We start from the raw sequence: 11,044 nt of genomic DNA, 5'->3' as shown, positions 1-11,044 counted from the left end.
TGACCCCTTCTGTGTCTGTGTGAAGAGGTGGAGAAGAGAACTGTTAAGAGACCCCAGGAAGGGGTCAGAAGCAAACCAGTAGTATTGGCACTCAGTTGTTTAGAGTGGTTATGAGGTTTGAATTTCCTGTGGGTCAGTTGGTAGCTGGCTGACCTTGAGCCAGTTTTCTGCAGTAGGGTGCTCCTGGGACTAGGGAACAGCAGAAGAGGCTGTGGAGAATGCTGCAGATATCAGAGCTGTGGGCTGGGGGGAGGAATCAAGCCAGAGCATTTTCCTGATACAGAAGCTATAGAGTACAGTGTCCCGATTTGTGGATGTCCTGGAAAATCACAACAGAGACACTTCCCACTCAGAGGGAGTTCAAGGTTAATCGCTGTCACCAATGAGAAGACAAAAAAGCACCACATAAGTCATCAAGACTTTCTCATCTCTCCTCATCCTGTACCCCAACCAGCATCGCCAGAGGAAATGAGGTCTAGGAGAGGGAGGGAGAAAGAAAGTGTGCAGAAGGAGACCACATCTACTTTCCCCATTAGGTTCCTGAACCTTAATAGGGGAGAGAAAAACATTAGAGGCTGAATATGGGGTGGAGCTGAAACCTGTCTGGACTGGACTTGTTAGACCCAGAGTGATTTAAACATATGGAATGTACCCAAGACGGTACTAAGAAGATGGGAATTCAGTGGAGCACGGTTAAAGACAGCCACTGGAGAAGGCTAAGGCCATTTCGTGTTTGTATCTGCTGCTGTCTGAATGTTTGTGTTACCCCAGAATTCAAATGTTGATACTCTAATCCCCAAAGATGATAATATTAGTAGGTGGTGCCTTTGGGAGGTGATTAAGTTATGAGATTTGGTCCTCATGAATGGAATTAGTGCTCTTATTAAAGAAACCCACAAGGCTCTCTAGCCCCTTCTGCCATGTGAGGATATAATGAGAGGTCTGTGACCCAGGAGAGGGCTCTCACCTGACTATGGTGGCACCCTGATCTTGTACTCCAGCCTCCAGAACTGTGAGAACTAAATTTCTGTTGTTTATAAGCAACCCAGTCTATTGTATTAGCCAGAGCAGACTAAGACAGTATCCTAATAATTTGCGGCTGTTTAGTAAACCTCATGCTACTTGGGTGCATTATAATTTCATAGTACTTAAATTGTCTGTCATAGCACTGTGAAAGTTAGCTGATAGGATATGGCTGGCTTTTATAAAGAATCCTGAGAATTCAATCTTCTTGCTAGCATACCAGCATGATTAATAATTATCAAATTCTTTGATTCTGATAACTCAACCCACAATGATTTACTGTGATTCTAAAGTCAGCTGTTAATTGTCTTATTTGTAATGCTAGCTTCTGCTATTTGTGACACATTTTAATAGGAAATTCTCAATGATGGTGATGAATTTTCTTTTGATTTTCTGTTAAATGAAGATAAGAAACTTTGACAAATTGCTTTTTTAGATTTTGACATCTCTAAGAAGTCAGTTTTTATTTTTTAAGACAAGACCCATTACACCAAGCATGCATTAAAAAGCTATAAAACTAAAAGAAGCTTGCTATGCGATGGATCATTAAGAACCATCTCAGAAATAGATGGAATGGATGTGAGCTTAGCAGTTGCTGTCGTAGATGATTCGGCACTTCAGGAGCTTGAGATAGTTGTCAATCTTATGTGAATCCCTGCGTAGGCAGTGGAGCAGGTTATAAAAAGCAAAGAGGCGAGCGTCTTCGTCGGCCATCTGCAGAGATGGAAGTCCTGACCAGACAGAGTAGACCTCATTTTCTTTTACTCCAGGATGAACCTAATAACCAAAAGGATAGTGATTTATTATTAAGATTATCAGTATTGGCTTATCTTTGTTCTTTCTAATTGTTGAATTAAGATTCCTGAAAGAGACATGAATGAAAAACTCTCCAGACACGCATGGATTATTGAGCCAGTGTATCAGAAATCTATTTATAGTTTTAAAACTAGAAGCACAACTCAAGTGTAAGTGTTCTCACATGTCTGTGATCATAGATGAAGTGTGCTTGTGCAGGAATGGCTAGGCGGAGAACCAGAAAGTTGCTATTTGAATATAGACCTGAATGTGACAAAGGGACAATGGAAGAGCCAGCCTCTGTTCTCTCACTTCAGGGACCGCTTCATTTTCTGACTCTTGTCTCTGATGTGCACTATGTACTTTATTTCTTCTGAGAGGTCACAATAATTACACTGATCTTTTTCCTGCTTTGAACAGATTCTATTCTCCCTATAGTATATGTACCAGAGACACTAGAAACGATGAGGATTGTACTTTAAGATGCAGATTATCTAGTGACGACTAAGACTAAGACGATCTGCTGAAGGAGTCAGGAGACTTTCACAATGCACCCAGGACAGATAACCCCCAAATTTTTAATGAGGGATAGTTGCTTTCTTTTAAGGTCAATGGAGTGGGAGATTCTGGGAAAAGTGCCTATGAGAAAGGGGGAGTTGGCAGCAACCCACCAATAGTGAGGGTGAGTGGTGGGTGGGAGCACAACTGTGATAACAAAAGGCCACTGAGCAGTGTGAAGGAGGAGCACATGGTACTCAGAGCTCTGGCAGCCTCTGCTTGCTGGGAGTCCCTGGGGACTTGAGAGGCCTAGTAACAGCTTGACAACCCGGCTGTCAGCTAGTCTGGAGAGCTAGGAGGTACAAATGTGGGGTGACTGTAGATTCTGATGGCTAAACTAACTTTCTCCTGCACAGTAAAAATATTTTTTTAAACCTGAGATTCCTAATGGAATTTAAAGTGTGTGTGTGTGTTTGCATTTTTCCCTCTTTTTGGTGCCTGACCCCTATGACAAAACAGAGACAATGATATGAACAAGAATAAATGAATATGTGGTTTTTTTAAAAAGAACAAAAAAATGCAATATAGAACAAATTAGTGACCTCAGAGAGTAGGCCCAGAGTAATGAAGAAAATCACTTGAAAATAGGTGTTTATTTCTTATGTCCCAAGGCTAAAATGTGCTTTGTATTTGTGTTGGATACATTCTTTCCCTATGAAAATGACGAAATGACACATGATAACGTGTACTTTGTACACAATAAGAAAAATATAAAAATGCTCCAGTTATTATTTCTATAATCATATATTTTTCTTTAGATGGTACATTATTCCTGAGAACTTCAGAAAGGTGTTCAGATATTACCTCACTCTTGTTGAAATGATCCCATCTAAATGGAGATATATATTGTAAATGTTACCTCAATCTAAATGTGACAAATTATTTGGGGAGATTAAATGCAATGTATGAGTTTCATTCTTGGAGCCCCCCAAAACAAGATGTAGGATGATGCAACCCTTTATAAATTACAAAATAAGGAACATTTCAGAAAAGACACCCCCCTTCTTTTGTAACCCACCAAAATCTACTGATTGTTGAGACAGCATTGACGCCATGACCTCATCTTTTCTATCTACCTCCTTCTCTAACATATATGTCTAGAAGAGTGGATAGAGGTATGGGGGGTAAACGCCATCCAATCTGATCTTGATCTTCTATTTTCTCCATTTCCCCTCATGCTTTGGTGTGGGGAGAAAAGAAAAAGAATCTTTGCAGAATTTTAATAACAGGTATCCTAGAATACTTTGAGGAAAACATTTCACTTGCAGATTCTATTCTCTTTCCCTTGAAATTATTTTAACTGCCTGTCCCCAAGAAGGGCCCAGGCTTGGATGGATTTGTCTGCAGTGTAGGGAAGTCTTCACCTGTCAGATATGACAGTGGAATGCTAAGATTCACTTATAGTAAAATCTATCACTACGTATTACTTGGCTCTTGCTTTATTTAATAGCGGTGTAGAATATAACATGCCTAAATGTTCTTACAAAGTGAGGTATTTCCAAATGCATTCCTCTTCACAGAGCTCACCTCTTCCCTTAACAGGGAAAACAAGTGTCAGGAGGCTGCTCACCTGGCCGACTATCTTCTCCATTCCCTCAAGAAGTTGTTTGTTACGTTCCTCAATCTCTATGGCTCTTGATAGGATGGCATCTGGGGCTTCTTGCATACCACGTACTTCTGTGACTAGATGATACAGAGGCTCATTCCAGGAGCGCAACACTCTGAGGACCAGGTATAGAAGGTCTTCGTGCTAAGTAACCATTAAAATAAGCATAGAACAATGGATTACATGTGATTTTTGCTCAGAGAGGCTGACCTAAATATCTCTTTGTTATTTCCACGCATATGTAAAGCTGTTTGTAGGTGGTACAAGTTGTAAAAATATAAAATTTAAGCTATTGGCTTACACTTTGATAACATTTTAAAAAATTTGCCTTATTTAAGTAGCTACTTCTTTTAATGGGAGTTCTAATTTATAACACGAATAATTTTGTTTTTCTTCTGAAATTCTACCATGTGCCCACACAGAGAATTCTTTTTATATTTGACTGCTTTGCTTGTCCATGGGGAGAAACCAGAGTTTTGTTGGAACTTCATAAGTTCCACCAGTGTCAATGACAAAGAGCTCAAATCCTATCATTTAAGGATTCATTCATATTAATGAATCAAATTATTTGTTAATGCATTGATTTGTGATGTGTAGTTTTATTTTACAAAATCAGAACAAAGAGACAATAAGAAGACATGGTATGCATGCTCTCCTCAATCTATACCAACCCCTACCCCCACGCTGCTCTCGGAGCACTGTATTTACTGACGTATTCAGGCTAATGAAATGACACAGGGATATCTATCTTTAATAACAGCTTTAAAGGAATTCACAATTGATGTTTTGTTCACAGGTTTGCTATTACCAGGATGGTGCAAGAAACTCCAAAGAGCTGATCACCTCTGATTTAAAATATTTGCTTTCTTGATGTCCAGGTACTAGTCTAGTGGGAAGGGGAATGAAGGGTGGAGACAAGTCAAATAGAAATTGCAATGGAATGGTGTACTGGGATGGATCTGAGAGAAAGGAACGGTAAAGAGGTACAAGCCATGTAGTGGATGGCAGTATAGTTTTGCCAGGGGCATTGTAGCATAACAACAAGAGAGAGAGTTTTGAACTGGATGAAGCCCAGATGCACCGTTTACTACCCATGTAACTGGTGTAAATTCCATCAGCTCTCCAAGCCATGGTTTCCTTATCAGTGAGCGTAATAACAGCACCGTGTGTTACAGGGTTTTATATGAGAATTCAATATAGTAATGCACATAAAGTGCTTTGTAAGGTGTCTGACCGTGTAGTAGCTATCAATACATTTTAACTCCTCTCCCTCCTCCTCATTTTCACCATCTTCCTTTATTTTATTATCATTATCATCACTATAATTATTATTAATGAACTTAGCAGGCAGAAAGAACGCCAGTACCACTGACAAAGTTGTAAGGAGAGAATACCTTGCATTTACGAAGGCTGCATATGTGAAGATGTATCTTTTAAATCATGTTAACTGTGGTTATGGCAGGAAATGAGAAGGGAGAGGGTAATAATAATAAAATTGAAGCTGGGATAAACGATGGGGCCTTGATATGAAGACTTTGCTGTCATCAGGACAGAGGCAAAAGTCATGAGAAACAAAACATTATTTTATAGGACCTGTTTTGGGCTGAGACTTATCATTAAGAAGTAAGAGGTGGCAGGGGGGAGTGTAAAGAATGAAGAACGAAGTAGGTGTCAGAGAAGCAGGAGGATCCGAGGGAGGGCCTTGAAAGTCCAGGAGAGATGGCTCAGACGGTGCAGTGGCCCGAAATGTGAAACGCTGTCCTTGCAGGAGCTCCTGTCATACATAAAGCTGCATTTGTGTGTCTTACGTATCCACGAATTTTTCAAACCTTGTATTTTACACATGGAACTTTAATTCAGCTAACACTTTCACATAGTATAATATCTGCAGTCCTAGGACTAAGCGTTGGTTAACATCCTGTTTGCATGGCCAGTTTATAGACCTGTTATTTATTTTCCTGCTGCAATATTTAGTCAGCCTTTGATTTTACTGATAATTCACCAACTACATAATGTAATTTCTCCACGATGGCTTACTCTTTCTCCTCTTTGCTCAGCTTGCGCGATTACCATTACCCATTGTAATGCCTTTAATAACCTACAGCATAGAAATGCCAATGTGCTGCCTCAGGTGTTTTGCTGAGAAACCCGGATGAAAGACTCACGTGGATCTTTTGGGCTTGCTCTTTGTCTTCAGGGGTAGGGAGGGAAGAAGTGTGGCAGCTGTTGATGGCCTTGGTGATGAACCCTCTGCCCTGGGCATACCGTTTATCCTGAAAGTCATAGAGCAAACCCAGTTAGGGTTGTTTGGGCATGGAATCAAGGAATCCATCACCAAAAGAGTCACACATTTGATAGATGTATAATTTTATAAAAATGAGAGTCACGTAAAAAATTAAAACTGAAGAATTAAGAAAGTTGCCCTCTTCTTACTTTTTCTTTCCATTATCTCTATAAACAGTTGTTTTTTTCAATCTTTTTCTAAATTCCAACTTCTCCCCTTCTTTGCTGTTCCCCTTAATTTTATCTTCCCCATATGTTACTATCCAGAAAACAAACACTAAAAATATAAAAATATATGAAATATTAAATATTTATTAAGAATCATCTTTCTTTAGTACTTGAGCCAAATGTGATAGTGCATATGTACCTATATTAAACCATTTAATCTCTTGATTATGTGGGACAGAACGGATATACTCCTTTAACAGGCATTATAAAACTATAGCTTTTCTTTGACTAATCTCTGAATCCATGCAACTATACCATCTTCATCATAGATGCAGAATATAATTTGTTGCCCATGATGAAATGGTAAGTCAGAAAAACAGAAACTATTAACCAATGGACTAAGAACAGAAAAATCTATAGCTAACATATTGACAAAAAGAAACTAATCATTAGCAAACATTGTGGAAATTTAAAGAGATTACTAGGAAGATGTGGAAGACAAAAGATGGCCAGTCAAAAGTGTAAGATGAAAGAAAAGTTCGTGTATAAAAAGAACTATATAAATACACATTTATTACAAACATTAAGCCACATTCTTCATGGAAACGCTTTGATTTATTGAAGTTCTAATCCATCGTCTGATCTTTGATTGACCTAGAAGAGTTAACATCCAATTTCCAAAGTACCTTAATCAGAAAGAGAAAAATTGTTTCCAGTTCCAAACAAATCCCTCTATTGTAGTTCTAAACCCATACACTGCAAATCTTAGAACAATAATTCGTAGCATTTCTGAGTTTCAGAAAAGCTAACTATTATTATTAGTTTATTTTCCTAACATGCATTCAGCTTAGTTTAACTTTGTCCAATCCATCCAATTCATGGTGGCGCAGTTCTCATTTATTTGATTATCTGCAGTGAAGAATGCCTTGGGAAACATGTACCCAACATCCAAGGACAAGAAATCAATGCTTCCTTTTCCCCAGCCCTATATAAAAGTTTTTGTGCCAGGTGTCTGTGACCCCACCCCCAATTCACATGTTGAAGCCCCAACCCCTAATGTACTATATTTGGAAGTAGGATCTTTATGGAGGTAATCAAGATTAAATGAGGTCATAAGGATGAAGCCCTGGTCCAGTAAGATTATTGCCCTTATAAGGAGAGACACCAGAGAGTCCCCTGGCTCTCAGCCTTGTTCTCCTCTGGCTCTCCTGTCCTCCCCTCCTTTTGTCCCTGCCTCCATGTGAGGAGACAGAGAGAGAGCATGCTGGGAAGGAGAGCTTTACTAGAACCTGACCATTCTGGCACCTTGATCTCAGAGCCGCCACAACTGTGAGTAAATACATTTCTGTTGGTTAAGCCACCCAGTCTATATGTATTGTGTATGGCAGCCGAAACCAACTAATATAGCTGCTTAAAAATTTTGGAAATTTTAAAAAACAAAATGAATGAAAGGAAATTAAAAAAAAATATTATACTCTTTAAAAATCTTTGGGATTTCATGAAACTGTCCCTTTCTTCTTTCACACGTCACTCGCCGATGCCTCCTGTGACCTGTAAGGTGCCTTATTTCAACTTTGGCTCATGTGGCTTTCTGGTTTAAAGAGTGATAGAGCTCAGTCATTCACATGAGGTTCCTCCTGGGAAGCAGCAAGAAGCGTGGTACTTACAAACTCACTGAACATTTCTGAGGAGAGGTTATGGATGTAGTGAGACAGGATGACGGCTCGGTCAAACAGGTCTCGGAGGGACACTTCGCAATTGACAGCCCCGCTGGGACAGATGGGCAGGGAGGCCACACTCCTGCACAGGAGCAGGTTGGACACCAGCAGCAGCGGGAGCAGGAGTGACCCTGCTTAAACAGAAACAGGAGCCGTTCTCAGATGATCTATTCCGCCCAGGTTGTCACAAGTCATCCCTTGGAGGACGGCCTTGTCTCCCCACGGTGCCCTCAGCGGGACTTGGCACTGTCATTCGCTGGGGTGAGGAAGAAGCACCACTTCCCGCTGTGTAAATTTGGATGTATAATTATATTTGCACAGATATATAGCTGGAGAAGTAGGTTAGTCCCTGCGTGTTTGTACTGCTCCCAGAAGGGCTTCTACACCTTGCAAACATTTGGAGCTTAAATTAATGCTGAGCCCTAGTGTTTAAGTCATTCTCTGAGAGAGTTTGGTGTCTTGGGAGTGTCTGCAGACGTCCAGCAGCCAGGCTATCTTGGTATTTGTAATTTTTTAACACTCTATTGACTAACGCTTGCGTTTTTGACACTGAAGTGTCAAGGACAGCACAGTTGGTCTGTTTCTTTCACCTCCTTGACTGATAAGAATAGCACATGCCTGACTGGTGGCTAACGTCGAGTATGACGAGCGTGCTAACATCAAATGTGACGCTGTAGCCTAGATCGCCTAACTCCCTTTAATAACCCCACGCGTCTGCTTGACACATAGCCAGAAGTTTTAACATTAAAAAAAAATTGTCTCACAATAGCCCGGTGAGATAGCCTTGGCTTTCATTATTGTCATCCAATTATGCTGATGTACCAGAGGCCGAGAGAGAGGTTAAGGGATTCTCCCTAAGTCCCATTATTCTCAGGTGGAAGAGGCGGGTGCCAGTGCCGTCATCTCATCACGCCCTCAGGGCCCGCCCGTCAGACTGTGTGCTCTCAGTCGGCAGGCGTGCGGGAGGCACCGCAATCAGCAGCCGTGATGACTCAGTGCTTCCAGAGGCCTTTGCCGTAACGTGAAGAACAGTGCTTGACCTTTCATTGCATGATAACAAGGGCCCTAAGAAGCTTGTTTCACCCCCTTTTTTTTTCCTGCTCCATCTATAAAACACCCACTTTAAAAATCTTTTGACAACCATCAGAGAGGATTTAGCCATCAATTTGCTATCTCGACAGCTGGACAGATGTGGACCTCTAACATATCAATAATTTACACTTTCAAAAGGAAAGAAACAATATATGAAAATCACTTTTTAACATCAAAAGGCTCCAGAAGAATATCTGATATTAAAATGTGTTGATCAGAAAACTAAATTTTTAAGGAATCTTCAATAAATGGAATTGGATGTGTCTGAGATAAAACTATGCAAATGCTAAAGATTTCTGTGTGAAAAAATATCCAAATCTAAATACCTAAAAATATCCAAAAGATATTTAGTATAGAATGCTACTAAACAACTTTTAGCTACAAAATAAAAAATATTAATTCTGTAAGATGATTCATATAATAGACTTCTAATTTTTTAGAAACATGATGTTTCCAAAAAGTTGATTTTCTGTACATTAAAGTCACGAAATGTAGCTGGATAGATAATTTGTCTACAGGTACAAATAAAAAGCGCTTTGCAGGTAGATAAATTGGAATATTGGTTCTAGGAAATTCATAACCAGACAGATGTTCCTTAACTCTGACTACATTTATCTGTACATTTATCATCTGAAAGGCTGTCACAGTCTGAGATAATATAAAATTGATAACTATTTTTGTTCTTCATTTCATATAAATTTTATGGTTGTACTAATTTCTTCTTCTTGCAAAGGTCAACCAAGAAAGTAAAGGTGATTAGTTGTTATTAGCTTGTTTTTCCTTTTGAAGTGTCATTTGGCTTAAACCCAATCAACAAAGTATTATAAGAAACACTTCTGTGATCATTGTCTACATTAAGGCTTCAGCATCCAAATTTTATCATGTTGACTCATCTTGACCAAATAACGGGATCCAGAAAATGTTAGTCTCTGTCTCCTGGAGTTGTGATAAATTGGACCTAAAGACACTTTCGGTCTTATTCCAGTCCAGGATTCCTCACCCTTGGCATTATTGGCATTTTGAGCTGAATAATTTGTTGATCTAGGGGCTCTCCTGTGCACTGTAGTTTGTTTAGCAGCATCTCTCACCTCTACCCAGTAGGTACCAGTAACACTCCACCCCCCAATTAAGACAACCCAAAATATCTCCAGACATTAATGATATGTCTCTGGAAGGATTCCTCCATTTGAGAACCACTGTTCTATTCTATTGTGCCATATACAATTGCTTTTTAGAGCAGTGAATAGATAGCTTTTCTAAACTCTTTGAACCCAAAACCTCTTGCTAAGAGAATATTAGCTAAAATTTCAGATTAGTGTCCCCAAAGGAGCACTGATAAAGCCAACAACTCAGTGATTTGTTGCACATACCTTTCAGTGACAATCCTTTGTTGTCCATGGTGGTGATAATTTCGGGAAACACCCTTCGCCAGAGAAGATCTGGTAGTCCCACAGCTTTCTCTTGCCCAGATATTGGCTTTATAAGCCTATGACATCTTTATGAATATATTTAATAAGTATTTTCTTCCCCTTTACCAGTAATCTATTTCCGTCATTGAGATTACCCCCATAATTTCAAACATCAAATGGTATTTTATTTCTTATTCATATTCAGGAAGACATATTGGCCAGAAATGAACATTCTAAGAAGGATTTTGATTAATTAGACCAAAAGGAAATGAGAAAAATAATGAAGGTAAGATCTGGGAACTAGTTTGGGTTAAAAGACTTGTAAAACTCTAGAAGTCCTTTACTTTGAAATTTACCTTTATTTCTCTGCAGTTTCTTGAATAAAGCGTTAT

General features: G+C 39.4%; 1 protein-coding gene across 2 annotated transcripts; it reads right to left on the bottom strand.

The window, feature by feature from the left end:
* Positions 1-1,608: 1,608 nt before the first annotated feature.
* PRL (prolactin) lies at positions 1,609-10,738 on the bottom strand. Of its 2 annotated transcripts, none has more exons than XM_016208492.2 (5): positions 10,614-10,738; positions 8,101-8,285; positions 6,148-6,255; positions 3,947-4,126; positions 1,609-1,800 (listed from the first exon to the last, which is right to left on the bottom strand). In XM_016208492.2, exons 1-5 carry the CDS (start codon positions 10,639-10,641, stop codon positions 1,609-1,611), a joined length of 693 nt encoding a protein of 230 aa, XP_016063978.1. In that variant the 5' UTR covers positions 10,642-10,738. The 2 variants fall into 2 exon arrangements, with proteins under 2 accessions (XP_016063978.1, XP_016063979.1); XM_016208493.2 differs by having other exon boundaries at positions 8,101-8,282; positions 10,614-10,641.
* Between the last annotated feature and the right edge of the window lie 306 nt (positions 10,739-11,044).

The sequence above is a fragment of the Miniopterus natalensis genome, chromosome 9, assembly GCF_054644295.1.
Source record: "Miniopterus natalensis isolate mMinNat1 chromosome 9, mMinNat1.hap1, whole genome shotgun sequence".
Classification (NCBI taxonomy): domain Eukaryota; kingdom Metazoa; phylum Chordata; class Mammalia; order Chiroptera; family Miniopteridae; genus Miniopterus; species Miniopterus natalensis.
This window is presented reverse-complemented; position numbering and strand designations above follow the sequence as displayed.